At 47.7% G+C, this 19590-nt stretch overlaps 1 protein-coding gene across 2 annotated transcripts in view; it reads right to left on the bottom strand.

Moving 5' to 3' along the window:
• HLF (HLF transcription factor, PAR bZIP family member) overlaps window positions 1-18207 on the bottom strand; it is a 52407-nt gene extending 34200 nt beyond the window's left edge. Inside the window, exons 1-2 of one of the 2 annotated variants that reach the window (XM_059148166.1) lie at window positions 17671-18207; window positions 15155-15490 (exon numbers count right to left, since the gene is read on the bottom strand). In XM_059148166.1, coding sequence (XP_059004149.1) covers window positions 15155-15490; window positions 17671-17785 — 451 coding nt within the window. In that variant the 5' untranslated portion in view covers window positions 17786-18207. The remainder of the gene's footprint in view (window positions 1-15154; window positions 15491-17670) is intronic. The other variant, XM_059148167.1, reaches the window with a different exon arrangement.
• Between the last annotated feature and the right edge of the window lie 1383 nt (window positions 18208-19590).

The raw sequence follows: 19590 nt of genomic DNA, 5'->3' as shown, positions 1-19590 counted from the left end.
CCCAGCCTCCTGGTCATTCCAAGGTCCAGGTTTCCCAGGGAATCTGCAGCCATAACTGCTGGCTGCACCTGCCAGGCTCGATGGTTTGTAGCAACCTTTGCTGGAGCAGTGAGCGCCCACCCAAGCCTGACCTCTACGGCAGTGTCCACTGGAACCTGATGGGGAGTGTTGCGTTTACAGCTTCTGTCCATCTTGCAACTCCTGCCCCCTGATCGCAGCGCAGAATCAAAAGATATCCCTTCTTCCATTCTATCAAACTCCCCAGAAGCCTCCTGCAAAGCACAAACTAGTATGTGCCAGGGGCTCGGAAGAACACTTTTCCAGGACACCAGAAACCGTACTGGCCTGAGTCCTTGATCTTTTGCCCAGCGGAGGGACAAGTTCTGAAGGATCTTTCCAACCTGCTCTGTCGGGGCAGCAAATACCTGCCACAAATACTGTCCCACCTGTGCCTGTGGCAGACATCCCTAATTCATCACAAAACTCTTTCCACTGAGCCCAGCCCATGCTTCAGTCTTTCCAGAGGACATTCCAGCCACCTAGCAGTGCACCGCAGCTGACTGGGAGCTGGAACCTGCTGCCGTGGTGCCCGGGGTGGGTGGGGGGACAGGGGGGACACATAGCCCTGGATCCAGGCATGCAGGGGAGCAAGCTGAAAGCAGAGCTGGCCACTGCCCTTCTGGAGAAGTCACTATCAAAAGAGCTAGCTGTGGGCCTCAGGGATCCACCCCCCACCCTCCCCCCCACCCCACTTAAAAAATTTATTTTGTCTGCCTAATCAACTGCTGCTAAAAAATCCAACTCCTGGAGCAGTAATTCCAGCCAGATATCCTGTTTACGGGGGAACCTGGGAATGCCGAATACCAGAAGCCAGAGGTTCCCATTCAGAACGAAGGCCATTTTTTAAGGGAGAAACTAGCTTTAAGGCTGTTCTTTTTTCCCAAAGGTGTCAAATGTCTTTTGCTTTTCAGCTCAACTTTTTTAAACCCCATCACTCTTTATGAGAGCCAGAAGGTCTGATTCTTAATCCACCTCCTTGCCTGAGAGCAGTACCATCAGCCCAAGAGGCTCTGCATGTTTTGCACCAAGATTTGAATGTTAGTCTTCCAGCTCCTAGTAGTCTTAGAACAGAGTCACAGAGCTAAAAATAGCAGCCATGTTTTACAGACAAGAAAACGGAGGCCTTGAGAGATTGGGTGACCAGGGACACACAACCTAATCCTGGTAAACTAGCTCCAGAACCCCAATTTGGCTGACTCCAAATGCAGTGCCCTTTTAAATGGCCTTCCAATTGCTGCTACATGTTCTATCTCTCTTTTTTAAAGATTTTATTTATTTGAAAGAGAGAAAGAGAGAGGGAGAATGGGGCTCGGGTTTGGGGGGGCAAGGGGCAGAGGGACAAGCAGACTCCCCACTGATCAGGGAGCCCCGCATGGGATTTGATCCCAGGACCCTGAGATCATGACCTGAGCTGAAGTCAGAGGCTGGACTGAGCCACCCAGGTGCCCCAACCCCTCCTGCCATTTAAAACCCAATGAAAATAACAATGCTAACCCAATGTATGCTTTAATTTGAATTTACTTTGGTCAATTTTCTAATTGGCTAAATTATATTTATGACATACTTATAAATTAGAAGGATATAGATTATTCTCATCTTACAGATAAAGAAGTAAAACGCAAGAGAGGTTGACAACTTGCTTAAGATGTTTCATAGCACAGCTGGGACTATAAAGTAGATCTTTTGGTGCACCTAAAGAAACATCATGGGGCTTTACAAAGACTCAGCCTGACAATGCAGAAATCTAGGAGTCCCAACACTGAACTACAAGTACCTTTTAGAAAGTAATCTTTAAATACCAGACTCCAGGGGGCTGGGGGGGGGGTAGGCTGTGTAGTTCAGTAGATAAGCGTTTGCCTTTGGCTTGGGGTCCTGGGATGGAGCCCCACATCAGGCTCTCTGCTCAGTGGGGAGTCTGCTTCTCCCTCTCTCTCCCTCTCTCTCTCTCTCTCAAATAAATAAAAATAAGTACCAGATTGTCACTCTGAGTTAAAACTTATACTGAGTGACAACTGTGAACAGGCACAATCCCAGATCCCTTCACTGATTTGCCCATTTAATGTAATTTACCCCCATGACCATCCTATGATTGGCTGCCACGTTCCAGGTAGGAGAGGTGGGGGAGGGGCTCATAATTTAAGTGACCTGCCCAAAGTATCATGGGTTCTCAGGAGACCTCCAACTCCAAATCCAATTTAGTTTAGTGCCTAGAGGGTCCAACCATGACATGCTTGTGCTATTAGGACTGCGTTTCTTTGAATATCTTTATCAGAGCTTGTTATTTCTGCCTTGAAGATGATTTCATTCTGATCTCCATGGTTTTTGGCCACGGAGACATGCCCAAATTTATTTTTAAGCTGCCTGTAATGAGAGTGGAAGGGCTGATGAAGAAAAGAGAAAACGTACTTTGGCGACATAGCCACAATATGCAATCCTCTTGAGAGCAGACTAAACTCCAGGAAGCAACATCATTCCTAATATGAGCTGATTTCCTACAACCGCTTCCATTAAGTGCTTAGCACCATCCTGGCTTTAACACATAATGGGTATTGCTATGATTTCATATGCATTTAGCTGATTTAAACTTAGGAGCATTGTGCCTACTCTTTTAGGAAAGCACAGAGATATTTCATTAGATGTAAAAATATGCTCAGGGAGCTCTAGCTGGAATCCAGAGGGGGGAAATCTTACTTAGTTTAATAAACTTCATTAATCTTAGACAGGACTGTTGTACCTTGAAAAGCTTTACCCTGCCACACCCATATGTACAGTACACTAAGTACTATAGCAAGACCTATGCCAAGAACGCCACATCTCTAATCTGGTTGAAAAACAAAGTCATATCAGGTTAATCCCAATTCTATTTTCATACTCTCCTTCCAAATAATCTACTTTGATTTTCTCAATTTCCTCACATTCCCCTTCTGCTTCAACAGAAGGGTCCATTTTTTCCTATCTGGAGACCTCCATGACACTTTTCCACCTTGTAGGGGGAGATAAGAAGAACGTGTCTAAGAGGTTTACACTAGGGGGAGCAGAAGGCCAGGGACCTGGCTACCTCTGGGTCCCACCATCCTGCTTCTCCCCACCCAAACAGTCCATCACCAACAACTGACGGGGGGGTGGGGGGTGGGGAGGCTAGTTCTCCACTGCATGACCCAAAGGTGTCACCTAAATTAAAAAAGAAGAAACCCAACTCAGAAATCTTATAGCGTGTTGGAAATGCTTGAGAGTCCCCAGGGAGATGTCTCTAAGTTCCATTTCTTCCTTCCCCCCTCCCAAGCTCCTTCAGGCACAGGGTCAGACGCTGGTAGGGGGATGGAGATGAGAGACGCAGCCCCGGCCTATGGAGCATACATCTAGCAGAGCCACCCAAGGAAGCAGGTGGTTACACTGTTACAGGACCACAGCCAGGGTTTGGAGGTGGAGTAGATCTTTCCATAGAAGTCAACACCCCCAATACTTAGCTTTTGCCTCCTCGTGACTCTTTCTTCCCTACAGTGACGCAGAAGGTGGGGAGCCGTTTCGAGGCCATCAGTGCCATAGCATGAGACACGCTTCTACTCAGAGGACCATACGAGGAGGGAGGCAGAGGAAGAGAAGAAAGAGTCGAAGAGAGGTCCCAGTGATGAAAGCTACCACTCCTATATTGAGTACTGCTCAAGGGCTTTGAATGCATCACTTTGTTTACTCCTCCAGGAGTCCTCTGGAACAGGAATGATCTCCCCCGTGTTCAGAGCAAAAAACAAGATAGAAAAGTTACAGAGCCAAGATCTACGTTCAGGCCAGAGGTTTAACCCCCATGTTATGCTGCTCTTTGCTGCAGAGAATAGTAAGAATGAGGGGAAGCTGCACCAACAGCTGATCATTAGTCAAATTCAAGGAAAAACAAAACAAAACACCATCCTTCGGGATTGGTCTAGGACATCCTCTTCGGTGGTAGGTAAATGAACAAAAATGCTCTTTGCGTTCCATACACTTAGTATATAGGAAAATTTAAGCTTAATGAATATAAAAGGTAAGTGTGGTGGAACAGGTGGGGGAGGGAGGGAGACAGAGAGAAGCTGCAACAATTTGGTGGGAACTCCAATCAGTACTGCGGCCAGTGTCCAAAGGACAGACAGTCTCCTGCCACTCACTAGTACACACTACAATTACAAACAATCAATTTATATACACACAGGTAAAGCCTTTAAAAACAAGTTTGTACTGAAGTTAAATGTGCCTAAGATTATATTTGCACAGTTAATCTGCTTGGTGATATCTTTCTTCATAAAGAGGAAGTAAATTTCAGCTTCATCAATAAAAGGTCAAATGATCACAAAATCTGAATCGATGCGGTGTGACCGTCAGGAGAGCTGAAGGGTAGGAAGAGAAACAATATAACTAAATTCAAATTGCTTCTTCACACCCAGTTTTTGAAGTAGTGAAGTTTTTCATTCGTCTTCAAACTTGTAAGGAATGCAGTCACTAAATGCTACTAAATGGTCTGTTCCGTTTGAGGAAATTTCACTTACAATGCTGAAAAATACTTACTTTTTGACACAGATGTAAATATTATCTTAAAAATCATTCAAGTGGTTACCAGCCATTTGAAATAAACATACGCTAGATTCTATCAGGAAAAAAAGGACACCAATGCCCGCCTCCTGTCCCTGCCCTGGGCGCCTTGGGAAAGTATACTAATAACTGTAATGAAATAAATTCTAAGAAATTCTTTACGAAGTCAGTTTTATAAATTTATCCTCGGAAAGTCTATTAAGGCTTTTTACTTCTCTCTATGCTTTCTAGATCATCACTCTTTCCTCTCCAAATCTTTCAGTGGCCTTTGGCCTCTTAAAAGCAATACTATTTTGACTGGATCTGAGGTCCCCATCCTATTTTTAAACTTTCCTTTCCTAAAAGCCTCCATAATCTCCTTAGTGATACTAACTAATGAAGCCCACAGCATAATAACTCGATTCTAAGGTGGACGGGAGTCTTCTGTTTAATCCTTAGGGCAGATGGAATTGGACTGTGTCACTCTCCTTAGAAGTACTCTTCATATCTTAGGCTACTGAGATCTCCATCTGGGTAATCTGATTACTGCATATCTACATGATCTTGTTCTTCTGGTTCCTAGCATGGATTCCCATTGGTCAGGACCGGGTGGCATCCTTCCCCAAACAAACCTTCCGTCTCCCCATTCAGTTCAGTTCAAGAGGCTTTATCGTGCATGAATGAACAGCGTCGCTTCTTAACTCTTTCCATTAAGTGTAGAAGCACTTACAGAGCAGCAACAAGACTCTCCTTCTCTGCTCTGCTGTCCGGGCCTGGATTCCATCGCAAAGACAGCGAATCAGACTGTTAAACCCAGAGCTAATTAGGAAAAGAAAGCATTGCTCTTCCCCACTCGAGGAGTTTTCTGCCAGAGCACTTATTTTTGCTGATCCATTTATGCAATCCCACTTTCTAAGAGAACATTTTGTCACAGATGATTTAGTGTTGTAGCTCCCCGGAGCATCTTTCTGTAGCAGGCCCTCATTGTTTTTAGGAATCTACGGTCTCCCGGGCAAGATTTGAGAGGGAAAGAGGTTTCATTAGCCACAAGCCATCTCTCAGTTAAGACTTCAAATTCCAAAGCATTCTTCCAAAAATCATTAATGAAAAAAAAAAAATCCCAGATTAAACTTCTAAAAACAAAAGTTTCAGGAACCTCACGTGACAGTGGAACTGTGTGATTTTTCAGGACAGAAAGCGAGGCTGGAGGTTCCCATCCAAGAGTCAAGACAGTAAGGACGTTTGTTAAAGTCAGAAGAGAAAGAAAACAAACATTTTAGGAATTTCCACCTTCAGTCCCAGAGTATGTATCCACCAGTAGCCAATTCCACAGAAACAAGTACTGTGCGGTTTTCCCCCAACAGACCCTCAATTCTGCCAACACTCCTGTAATTGTCTACTGCACATGGCCGGAGGTGAAACTGCACACAGTGACTGTTATTTCTTTATTTAAGTTAACTGGTTTGGGTTCGGCAACTCCTCCAGTTTTCTGTAATCTTGGCTTCATAGCAGAGTACACTTCAGTGGTATTTGGGCAAGTCACCTGATGCACGTGCCGTTTGGCGAACCCCATCCCCCCCCCCAGACCCTGTCCCCACAACACACACAAAACCCCTTCCCTCCAGCAGCATTCTCAAAGCAACACACCCACCTCATAGCCACCATATACAAGCATGATGGGCAATTAATTCCGGTTTCAGGGAAGAAGGAAGCCACAAATACAAGGTCAGGACTCAAGAATGCGAAACTATAATGATTCCTTTGTCTCTCGGGAGTAAAATTAATCAGCTGGCCAGAAACCTGGCTAAGTATTTTTAGCTAGATATTACTGCTGCAGGTAATCCCTTATAATCAACTACTATTTGTACCATTGAGGCATTAATGTCTTCTTTTTCTCACATACATATATATACACAGAACAACAACAAAACTACACTTGGAAGTCAGTTCCGTACACTTGTTTGCAAACCTAGTAAGCTTATAAAATAGAGGCATTTAAAAGTGATGAATGTTAATGGGCTGGGTTTATTAAAATCTACTTCTCTACTCCTTTGAGACCAGGCCTGCTTTTGGACTTTTAAATTCTGAACCATTCAAATCCCTCCAACTGTTTTCTTGCCAAAGAGTGTTTCCCCCAATCTAAAATCATAAAGCCCCAAATGATGGGCTTTACAAGTGAAACCTAAACCCTGTGTTTTTGAATTACTTTCTCTAGATCATTAGAACATTGTGTTTGCAAAAGCTGTTTGATGTTCAAGGGAGAGTATTTATTTTCAAAATAATAATAATAAGGAAGTCCCAGTTTGCCAGAGGAAACTATTGTGAAGTATCTAAAAATGTCTCAGATCCAACCTTGAACCGGAGTGGAACCGGCCACATGCCACTTCCCTCCTCGCAAACCCTCAGTGGCTCCCCACTGCCTACTGGATAAAGTTCAAGCTGCACAGCCAGGCATTCCCGAAGCTGCCAGCCTGCCTGGCACCTGCCTCTCCAGACTCCTCTCCCTGACTCCTTCATACGCATTTCCTGCTCCAGCCAAACTGGATCTACACCTTGTTCCCTCACCGCCCCGTGGGCGTTCCCACCTCTTCAACTCTGCCTCGCTGGCCTCCCACTCACCATTCTGGCTCTGCACCTCTCATTCCCAGACCCAGCTCCGGCTCCAGCGCCTCCAAGAAGACTTGCCTCGGGCACTCTTACCCCAGGCAGTGGCTGCTTCCTGTGAGATCTGTTGTGGTTTCCTATTGCCTGCACTGCTCCCTTATTTATTTTTAAGCGTTCTACTCACTTACTTGATTACTCTTCCACAGCCTCTATTCAGTAGATTTATTGGAGGCCTCTCTGTCCCCATCTTTTGGCACCAAGGACATGCTACTCTGTCCTGTCACTCACCCTTTTACCTAAAAGTTCTATCTTCCCGACTAAATGGCCATTTCTTTGAGACCAGAAGCCAAGCTATACCCTTGTCTGTCTTCCCCGGGGCACACCACAAAGTGAAAGCTGATGCTATTTCTGGGGACAAGCCAGGCTGCTCCTAAATCTTCCTCTGTCGCTCCTTAACCTTCACATCGACAAGAGAAAAGTAACAGAACAGACTCATGCGTGGTAAAGGCTGGCCCCCTGTGGGCCAGGGGCCATGCTGGACCCTTTGTGCATAATGCCTCTACCAAGTTCACAGAAACCCAACAAAGATGTTACCCGGCAGATGAGAAAAGGAAGGTACAGGAAGAGTAAGGATTTATCCATTATAGGACCCTTTGGGGGAAAGAGGAATTATTATTCTGGAATGTTTATGCAAAGTCTTGCTTGTAAACGGGAGGGGGGTGAACTAGACTTCTCTCCTCCTCCAGCACCCTGACAGGCCTTATAGCTTCTTTACTCCTGAGGTCCTTCCATTGCCTTCCAGTCAAATTACAAACGCCTATTATTAAAAATGCAATGGAAACATCAATTGATTGATTTGCTAGCAAATATGTCAAGAATAAACCTTCTAATTGGGAACCTCTTTGAACTGTGTTTTGTCTGTTTTGATTTTTAATCTCTAGAGCAAGGAGGAACGGTCACAGGTTGCACTGAGCCACCCCAGATTCCCTAAAACTCAGAGGCTGAGAGGGGCAAGCAAGACTGCGCAGAGGAGCAGAGGAGAAGTTCAAGTTCCTGGACCAGAGGCCTTCATGCACGAGGAGAGACAGCGTCTGCAGACTCACCAGGAGGCCAGTGCTAGGTCCTCCCAGGAGAAAGATGAGACGGCGGCGTGAGGACTCCACTCACAGGCAGTTAGGGACGGTTGCTGAGCACTTCCTGCGTGCCAGGCATGGTGCCAAGCGCGAGCTCTGCGCCGGCTCACAGGACCTTCCCCAACCCCACCAGGTAGATCCAGTGATTATTTCCAAAGTTCCAGATGGGAAATCAGAAGCAGATCATTTAAATGACCTGCCCCACATCCTAAGCAAGCACAAGTCAGGGTTCACACCCGGATGGGTTGGGTTGGTTGCATTGTAAGCTCTGAGCCATTGCTCTAGGCCCTTGCAGAACTGCCTCAGACACAGGGCCGCTCGGATGGGTGCTGTGAATGGGAGGAGCCCCCCCAAACCCGCCCTGCGCCCTGCAAAAATCAAGGTCTTCAGGAAATTGAGGTTCATTAGAAAACAATGGGGCTTTTGGTTCAACATATTTGCTAGAGGAATATCAGATATATACTAAGTGAAAGGTATTCTCAGCCATGTCCATTACAGAATCAAATGCAGACCCTATCCCTCCCCAAAGTGTTTTTTAATCCTGTGACTTCCCCTGCTACTTCCCTCTTCCCTCCATTTTCACTGCTGAGACATAAAAAAATGACTCCCGGGGAAGAGTGATCTGTTGCAGGAGAGCTTCCAGAGAAGCCCAGTGGATCCTTGCCGTCTTCTCATCCTCCGGCTTTCTACATTGGGATGTTATCAAAGCTTTGCACGTCCCTCCTTGCCCACCCCTTCCTTTTTCCTCCACCTAGTTCTGTCTTCATCTTGCTATTTTTCTAGTCTGCTAGGCACAGTGCTCAACTGGAAAGACTCTGCCAAGACCCTTGGCAGGAGCCGGCCTCGAGGAATCCTGCCCGCTGCAGCGGTGCAGAGAAGACAGGGCCTCTGGGCAGACAGGCATGGCAGAGAGGGCCGAGTCCGGGGTCTGGCTACAGTGCCGGGCAGAGCAGGTTTCCCTGGTGTATGAACTGCCCTACAGGGCTCAGCTTTCTCATGCCAGGGTCAGGATTACAATTTCTTGCTGGCGCTTGCTGTAGCTCGCCTGGGAAGAGAAGCAAGGGCTGGGGCGGGGGACGGGAGCGAGCCAGCACGCCACCCCGAGCTGGGCAAGCTTGACAGGGCACAGCCACGTGCCTGAAGCACACGGTCATGCAGGCAGGCGGCCAGGGTTGCAGGGCTTGCACGAGAGCCAGGGGTGGGGAAGGGGTTGGGTACCAAGCTGGTGGCTCTTTCCACACTGGCAGAATAGGCACTGCTAACCCAGCAGCGAAGCTGCTGAGTTAACACCAGGAAGTCACTTGTCCTAACCCAGAATGAAGGAGCAAAGTCAAGCAGACTACACAGAAGAAGGATTGGGCATGCTGGAGGGAAAAAAAAAAAAAAAAAAAAAAAAAAAAAGCATGTCCTATTTTTGCAGAGAGAAGGGGACTGGATGAAACAAATCCCTAAATGGAAAACGGGGGTTGGGAATACAGTCTAGTTCCTTCCCTGCTCCCATATCACTGACATCAGAACAGCAGCTCCAGGCCCTGAGTATTCCTGTGCCCCACACCATGCCCGACGGTCAGGTGCTACCCCATTTAACCCTGCAAAACCCCCATGGGAAGGGGACTGTTTATCATCTCCACACTCCTGAGACGTAACCCAAGGCTTAAAGATGTATGGACATCGACCCAAAGTTGCCAGAAGCCGATGTGGGTCCAGGATGGGAACCCAGGCCCCCAGGACCAGAGCTTACGGTCTTCACCACCACCCCGCCTTCCACAACCACCGGAAAACCCCTCTTGCCGGAAGTCAGGGAACTCCTGTCCTGGGAATGTCACAACAGGTCAAAGTGAAGAGACAATGACAAGCCTGTCCTTTACAGGGTGTGGTGAGGAAGATACATTCTCACAAGAAACAGAACAGCTGCCTGCCTCCAGAAGAAAGTTGACTCTCTCCCCTTCATGATGTCCTTGATCCCAGTGAATGCAAAACACTTCCAAGATACTTGAGGTGCGCTGCACAGCAACTATCCATCACGAAGCTCCCAACCTGCAGACATCTCAGTGTGCTGGAGGGGAAAATACAGAACCGCACACCCTGAAGGGGGAGGGAGAGACTGAAGCTTCATCTCCTGATGTTGAGAAAAGCAAAAGAATCCTGTCGCCTGGGCAGGACCTCCCACAAGCCCAGACCCACCAGCACAAGATTCCCCTCCGTCCTTGCTCAGACCCCACGGCCAGCATGCTCCTTCCACGCCAAAACCAGATCGTGAAGGAAGGTCAGCAGGAACAGAACACACATGCCATCTTGCAAAGGTACAATGGGTTCTCCCACACCTCCCCACCCTTTGTCGGCCGCCCACTTCTGCCCTCCTCTTCCCACACACCACCACATGGAAGGATTTTCACTTCACTCCGTAACCAGCCTTCATCATGACCCGCTGTCTGTGCTCACAACTAGAAAGACAGCCTTCTTAATTCTCAGCTGAATATGGGTCTAACAGGGGTAGGACACCCCCAAGCTATTCAAAGAAAAACCACCAGAGGAAACGATTTCAAATCTGGCTTTACAAGCATGTGATTTAAAAATAACTCTGCCTTTGTCTGCTACAGATGACTTTCCCTAAAGGGACTGCTGTCCTTAAAGCAATCGCTCCGTTCTTTGGGCAAACAGATTCTTATTTTTTCCGTACCGGCGCATACCTCCAGGAGAGCACTCCCGGGTACCATCTCTGATAGGATCTGAAAGGCAAACTTCACAGCGGTCGGGATGACTCCTGCCATCTCCGCTGACCTGAGGCCATCCGGAATGGGGCACCCTGGATGCCAGAGAAGATGGTGCAGGTGGCTACAGCAGCCAGCAACCACTACTCTTTCCTCATCAAGACGTCAGCCCAGCCAGCTGAGCCGTCGCCCCACCTCCTGTGGCTGGTGGGGGGGGGAATCCCTGGGTTCTTTCTTCAAGGAAAACTGCATTTCTTAGATATTTGATTTATTCTTTGATCAGACACCTAGAAGGAGGAATAAGGATGGGGGGCACCAAACAGGAACGGGGGCTGGGGGGGCCATGATGCTAAGCGGTAAGATTATTTGTAAGAGTGCTGATCTTGTCGCTCCAAGACACACTTGGGGTAGACCTAGAAATGCATTAGTTGTCAGCTTATGGCTTAATTTCCTTTCAACCAGACAGGTGGCACTAATGACACCAGGCTACTGAGCATAACTCAAAAACCGCATGCTGAGCAAATACAGAAAACAAATGTTTAATAAAATTACTTTGCAATTATCTTCCGATTCGCCGGATGTCATAGTTTCATCAACTAGCAGCGTCTAACCATGCTCTTATTAACATGATCTTTCTTCTTGGCAACCTAATGTTGCCTGACCTTCTCAAAAGTTTTGCCAGAAAGCATTACAGGAGGCTAAAAGCATCCATGTATGTGTGACAGGATACCGAGTTATGCCCAGATTTTGCTGTCCAAATTCAAAGTCTCTATCAGTAGGGGTGATTTTGCCCCCTGGGGGACAGCTGGCAGTGACTGGAGACATTTTTACTTGTCACAGGGCAGGGGCAGGGCAGGGGGGCAGATAGTGACTGGCATTCAAGGGCTCGGGGCCAGGGACGCTACTGCACATCCTACAAGGCTCAGGACAGTGGCCCACAGCAAAGACTTATGCGAAACCTTAACAGTGCCAAGACTGAGAAATCTTGATCTAGACTGAAATGATCCAGTTCCCAGAACGCTCGAGGCTACACACGTGCTCTTCCCTTCTGGGGACTTCTTTTCCTCAAAATTAACTTGGTATTTCTGTTCTGGTCACGACTGTGATTACATGAACGATCGAGAACTTTCTTCCTTTTCAGTTTTGTTTGGGACACATCATCCATCCATCATGTCCACATCCCTTAGACATTTATTTTGCTTTATAAGCTTTATAATGACCAACACGGTATGAGTTGTTATTGGAAGAGTGTTACTATCTCTGTACTTGGCACTTGAAGAAGACCTTCAGGTTTTTCCCCCTTCTTGTGAGGAATATTGAGTAGTACTGAGTTTTCGATGTGAAGATTATTTTGAAATATGTTTCCATTTCCAAAAAAAGACATTTAAGTGAAGAGCTTATTTCTAGATTCCAGTGCCCTCTTTAATCCTAGTACCTTTCCCCTATAACCTAACAAAATGATTTCTGCTGAAACTCAGGAGTTCTTTGTCACAGTTTGCAAATCTGATTGGGGCACCCCAAGTGTTTTTTTTTTTTTTAATTTTATTCTTTTATTCTTAGGCAGATTTTATTTATTTTTTTGCCTCCCCAATATTATATTTAATATTGCTATATTTTTGTATTTTTAAAAATTCAATTAATTAATATATAATGTATCATTAGTTTCAGAAGCAGAGATGAGTGATTCATAGTCTTATTATCTACCCAGTGCCCATTACATCAGTGCCCTCCTTAATGTCATCACCCAGTTATCCCATCCCCACAACCTTCCTCCCCTCCAGCAGTCCTCCATTTATTTCCTATAATTAAGAGTCTCTGATGGTTTGTCTCCCTCTCTGATTTCATCTTGTTTTATTTTCTCCTCTCTTCCCCTTTAAGCCTCTGTTCTGTTTCTTAAATCCACATATGAGTGAGATCCTATGATAATTCTCTTTCTCTGACTGACTTATCTCACTTAGCATAATACCCTCTAGTTTCATCTATGTTATCACAAATGGCAAGATCTCATTTTCTGGATAGCTGAGCAGTATTCAATTGTATATACATACCACATCTTCTTTACCCCGTCACCTGTCCATGAACATCTGAGCTCTTTCCAGAGACTGGCTATTGTGGACATTGCAGCTAGAGCAATGCCGGGGGGGGGGCACCCCAAGTTTTTGAGAGTCATCGGTCAGCACTGATTCTAAAAGCCCTGACAAATGGCTTCTAAGGAAGCCTCCAAATCTCAAACCCTAATTCTTGATTCTCAGTAGGACCAAGATGTGGGGACTCAATATTTACCTGCCTTTGGGGAGAAAAATACATATTTCCAACCTGGCAAAACATCTTGTATTTGCCAGGGGATGGAGAAATTAAGTGTTAGGACTGGTACGTACCAATCCAGTAACTATTGGCCAAAATCTCTTGATATTTCTTTCCAGGAGGGGGGAGGGTTATATACTGTTCCTAAGTATTTTAAGAAGGTATTTCAGAAGACAGGACTGAAATCAATGATAAAAGTTGAGACAGGTACAACAATCACTACTGCTCTCATTAACAGAACATCTACTGCTAGTCATTGGACCCTTTATACATACTACATGTAACTTTCACATTAACCCAATCTTATAAAAATTATACCCTTCTATACAAAGGTAAACTGAGGCTCTGAGAGGTAACATCACTTCCTAAAGCTACAAAGTGGTTGAGTCTCACTCTGCAGAGCAGAGTGACGGAGATACGAGGCACCTTCTCATTGGGCTCCAGCCCCTTCTCCCTGGTTTCAATGTTTATTCAGCTGATTATCTGTTCCTGGGAAGAAACAAAACCATGGCCCTGTGCACTGCAAGGAATAAGGGGTTTGGGGGTCACACAAAGGAGTATATTTCCCAGCTTCTGCAGCCTTCTGGGCTGGGAAGAGGTTAAGATTTAATTCTATTCCAGCCAGCGGCCTTGAGTTATCACTCAGAGTAGGTTCTGGAGAAGGGGGCTGGCACAGAAATAAAGACCTGAACTCCGGTACTAATATTTCAAGGCAAGGGTGTTAGTTTCCTCCTTTAAATCATTTCCTTCCATTTTAGTCTTGCTCTGCATGTCACAGAAATTCTACACGAGGCAAGGACACGGAGTTCAGGAATGATCTCCAGCACAAGTCCTCCATTGTCCTGCTTTCTGTGTCCCCTGCAGCAAAGGACCTCTGCTCAGTGACCTTCCTGGCAATTTCTCTGGCTCAATCTTTGTTCCTGGTTACCTGTGCACGTGAAATGCGCTTTCTTCCTGTTCATTTTGCACCACAGAGTGTTAACAGCATGAAGCCAGGGCCAGTCCACCTCAGCCTGTGTTTCTATCTGAGCACTGAGCAGTGGGTTTTGAAGTCCTGGACAATTCGGGTGATGTTTTATGTAGTTCAACACTGCTTACAGCCGACCTTGCAGGCATCCAGACATGGATTAAGTGCAATGAACAGACGAAAATGGAAAAAAAGATACTGGAAGAACAATTTGGTTTGTAGGAATAATGGGGTTCCGGCTCTGCAGAAGGCTAAACCAAGCTTAACAGGGAGAGGCGCTTTTACATTCATTTCTCAATCAAGGAGAATGCAAAAGGAAAAGGTTAAAAAGGTGATTGGCCCCACACCCCTAACTCATATATTTTTTTCCCTTCAGGTGAGAGAAAAATGAATGTAGGTGAACCATACACAGCCTTGGAGAGTCTACCCACATCGTTCAGCAAGATCCCGTATCTGTGTATTTGGGGAGGAGACCAAAGGGCAGGAGAGAAGGGTGCCTACAGTATCTAAAGCATTCACTGCAGGCTGGTGTTTCTTCAATGCTGTCCTCAGATCAGCTGCATCAGTATTCCCCTGGGTTCAAAATGCATATTCCTGGGCCCTTACCCCAGCCCTGAAAAATCTGAATTTCTAGAGGTAGGTCCACAGAATCTGCATTAGCTGACTCTCTGGGACATGCGGATGCTCACTGATATGGGCTGTGAGTGAAATACAAGCTTCCTCTTCCAGGCCAGCTGGCTTCCCTGGGAGGGTATTTGTGCCTCCCCGCCCCCCCCACCCTGTCCCTCCCTTTGACCCTCTTCCCCACCTGAAGGGAGAATCGTTTTAGAATTTACCTGGTCTGATGGGGCTCTGCATGCAGTTCGGGGACGGGATGCCAGGGTGAATGGGTGCAGACGCCCGACTGCTGAGGTCCATGACGGAGGGGGCTGCGGAGGAAGCCGGCTGCAGCCCGGGAGGGTGAGGGCTGTGGTCGTGCTGGGACGGGCTGGGGGGAATGCCATTTTCCGACAAAAACTCCTCCAGGTCCATGTATTCCAACTGGAAAGTATCTCCGTCATAGGGAAGGGTTTTGTCCCATAAGGTGGGTCCCAAGAACGCCGACTGGGGGACCGTCGGGCTATTACTCTCATCATCCAGCTTCTTTTCCTTATCTTTATCTTTACTAAATGCTGCAGAAAAAGGGGAAATTAGGACTTTAAAAAAGAAAAAAAAAGTGTCGCTTTTTAAATCACCCCTCCTGGCCTCTGCTACAAAACACCACGTTCAAAATGTTCTCACAAACACCAGGATTCTTCTCTGGCTGCTGGCTTTTGTGGATCTAGAGTTAAAAGTTCAGACAGGACATGGATCTCTGCCTGTTTTTCAACATCTTCCTATTTACTTTGGAAAGAAAGCTCTAGTCCCAGTCCTTGGGACAGGGTTACAAGCTGATCTAGGATATAAACAAGGGAATGCAGTTTTCAAGTACATGATTTGAGGAGACAAATAATTTAGATCTACAGTGAGAAAGTAACACCTGCAGTTACATACAAATGCTGTGATTTTTAAAGAAAACAGCCAATAACCAGGCATGATTTCTCTTCCAGGAAATTCATTACAGTAACAATATGAGGTCATTCAAACTTAGCCAGTGAGCTGAGGAGTCTAATTTTGGTAAAGTAGGGACTCTCCACCCTCCTTTGAAAGCATGCATTGAGCACCTACTATATACCTGATACTTTCCACATATTGCCTCCAGAAATCTCATAATAAACCTGCAAAGAGCTATTATCCCCATTTGTAAGGAAGACAAGAGGCTCTAAGACCTGAAGGAACTGACCAATGCCTCATGCTGACAGAGGAGAAAACTGAGAATTTCCCGAGCCTGCATATGTTTGTTTAGAAAGCCGCTGGGGAACTTTGTATTTTACAAAAGGATGGTTTTTTGTTTTCTTTTGTTTTGCTTTTTTTTCCCCCTCCTCCTCCCCAAAGCTTAAGTATGATCCAATTCACAAAAATTACACATGTATGCAATCTGTCAAAAGCTCAGCTATGGGAAAGGTGATTACATACCACTAAGGGAGGTATGCCGTTCTGTCCTACCTGGAAGAACCTCTCACCCCAGGTTGTCTTTAAACCCCGCGCTGGATTTTGCCCATTCTAGTACTCAGGCGCGGGTGGAATCTGGGATTAGGGAATCTGGCTTCTGAGTTTCTTCCTCAGAGAAACACAGCCTCCGCTGCCATCCATTCTAATCCTCTAGTCTCATCTCCTGAGAATTTGACTTAAAACACCCACAGATGCAAAAGACTGCAGGCAGCACCTTCCTCCCAAGTGCTACTCCTTAAAGGAGAGTTAAAAGGGAAGCTATACTTTACAGAAGGCGAACCAAACCCCTCAACTCTTGCAAAGCAACAAGTTGTCCCCCTGCTAGAAGATGCGAGTACTCCCAAGCTATTTGTAGCCAAATGATCTTTCAAGACTTTTACACTCAAAGCCGCACGGTTCGCATTGGCTACTGTGACATCGAAGGCATGAAACCGCATCAGCCCAATTTGACAAATCCCTGGCGGCACGAGCTCGGTTGGGCGCCTTCTCGCCCCGACCCCTCCTCTCCCGCTCCAGCCAAGGTTGCCTGGGGGAGGTTTGGGACTTACCAAGATAGGGTTCAAGCCAGAGGAGGCTCCAGCGCGGTTACACGTGAGCCTACTCCGCTCTCCCCTCCCACCAGGAAAAGTGCACGGGGAAAGTGTCAGAGCTGGAGGCGTTCACAGCTTCCCGCCCGGAGACCACTCCCCCCCCGCCCCCCGCCAGCTCCAGCCCCCACCCCGCTTTTTGAATTACCCCTGGCAGGGAGAGCATGAGGCTCCGCTCACTCCTCGCGAGCTCCGGACGCCAACTAACACACAAACAATAGCACGAACCCAATACACAGGCTACGCTGCGGGACACCCCCCGCCCCCTCCCCGGGCCACAACAGAACCAGGCCCTCTGGTTTCTCCTCCCCAGCCCGCGAAGCTCTGTCCTCGCGCAGGCGGTTTCACTCTGCGTGCGGGGAAGCCTCCATCTAGGGAGCACTGACCTGTCAAGTTATGACTCCCACCTGCGCCGGAGGACCGGGACCCAGAGAGCCTGGGTCGGTCCCAGCACTATTTTAAACGTTGCTCAGTGAGGGGATTCCCCCTCCCGCTCCTTTGGAGGAGGAGGGGGGTGATGGGTGAGCGCTTCAAATTTCAACAAAGCAGGGATAGGGTGCCAGGGGACAGGGAGGGAGGGGATAGATGCTCCAGCAGGGTTGCCCAGCCAGGGAAAGGGACCCCAGGAGCGTCGTTCCTTCCCAGAGCGGGGCAGCCAGGAAGGCAGCGCTCACCGTCTTCGTGATGAAGGGGGAGCTTCAGCGGGTTCTCCAACAAGGACCTGAGCACGCCGTAGGGAGGCGGAATAAAGGTGGGATTCAGGGGGAGCGGTCGGGACATTTTCTCCATCGCGATGCACTCAAATTTTTTTTCTAAAAAAAAAAAAAAAAAAGCCCAACCGCCCCCCAAAATGTTGCTGAGCTTTTTCCTCCGTCCTTTGCCAAAAGTACTCGTTTTCAAGGCGGTGGAGACAAGAAAAAAAAAATTACTTATATCTTTATAAATACATCTGCATAAGAAAATAAAAACAAAAAACTTTCGGGTTCCCAGTGCAGATGGTCCCCGGAGAGCGCGCCAAGCGCCCCGCGGGCTCCTCGGCGACGTGCAGGATGCTCTCACCTGCCTCGAACCCCTCGTCCTGCAAAATGTTCAAAATTGCGAAAAAGAAAGAAAAAATATGCAGATGGCTGCAGAAGGGCGGAAGGCACCGCGCGGCCCGGCCCCCACGCGCCAGCACCCGAGGCTGGGCGCCGTCCCACCCCACCCCCCTCCCCGCGCCGGCGGCCGCTGCTCCCCCGCGCTCCGCGGCCCCGCAGCGCCGGGCTCAGTGCATCCGGCCGCCCATGTGCCGCGGCCCTGACAAGAGTGACGTCAGGGCCCGCACCGCGCGCCGATAGGCGTGCAGGGGCGGGGCCACGCGCGGCACCGCCCGCCTGCCCCACCCGCCCCGCCCGCCCCGCCGCCACGTGTTTAGCGTCGTCGCGCGCGCGGATTTTCCAAGATCCTGCAGAGCTAGCCCAAGGTGAAATGACAGGTGCCAGATCCCCTGGATCACCGATTTGGGCTGGGCTCAACTTTTTCAGAGGAGGAAGAGGAATGAGGATTTTTTTTTTTTCCCAGTAGTTTTCAACATGGAAATAATCTGGGGAGTAAAAAAAACAAAACAAAACAAAAACAAAAACCCAGATGCTCAGGCAGCATCTCAGATCAATTAAATCAGACCTCTGGGCTGACATCCAGGCATCATTAGTTTCTGAAGTTCCCCAGGGTGATTCCAACGAGCAGCAAGTTCGAGAATGACTGGTTTAGTTCGAATGGCAGGTAAATGCTCCTCTAAATGTCCCTCCTGGCCACAGGCAAGCTTAACATCCTCTCTCTTGCCCGGTTCCCAAAACTACTGAAAAATAACGACTTGCTTAGAAGTTCTAATGAGATACAAAGGTAGAGTTAAGAGAGAGTAACAGAGGGGGCGCTGTCATCAGTTTCCCATGCTGTCAGGAGGGCATTCAGAGGGATACACATTTGCCCGGGAGTGAATAAAGGCAGAGGAGACACACACACAAACACACACGCACGCACACTAAATGGGGTTTCAGAAATATGGGCAGCAGGCAGAGGGAGAAGCAGGTTCCCTGGGGAGCAAGAAATATGTGTTGTAGGAGAGTACAGATGACTGTGCCCTGGTCAGGTTACAAGGTTTGCACAGTAATTAAAATAATTATTTAAAGTATTCCTTAAGAAGGGTCTCGGGGGATGCCTGGGTGGCTCAGTTGGTTAAGTGGCTGCCTTCAGCTCAGGTCATGATCCCAGGGTCCTGGGATTGAGTCCCACATCGGGCTCCTTGCTCAGTAGAGAGCCTGCTTCTCCCTCTGCCTCTGCCAGCCACTCTGTCTGCCTGTGCTCACTCTGTCTGACAAATAAGTAAATCTTAAAAAAAAAAAAAAAAGAAGAAGAAGAAGAAGAAGAAGGGTCTGGGGCTTCACTGCCATTGCAGTGGCTTCAGCATCTGGCCCTGAGGGTTCCAGCACAAGGCACCTGCAGTTGCTAGAGCCCCGAGGCTGTGGTATGCGAAGCCTTCTGCCCACGATGGGGCTGGACACTGGCCTCAGGCCTGAAGAGCTCCAGGTGGGCAGGCAGTGTCTTCCCACTCTCCC

Source organism: Mustela lutreola, chromosome 15 (assembly GCF_030435805.1).
Source record: "Mustela lutreola isolate mMusLut2 chromosome 15, mMusLut2.pri, whole genome shotgun sequence".
Classification (NCBI taxonomy): Eukaryota; Metazoa; Chordata; class Mammalia; order Carnivora; family Mustelidae; genus Mustela; species Mustela lutreola.
This window is presented reverse-complemented; position numbering and strand designations above follow the sequence as displayed.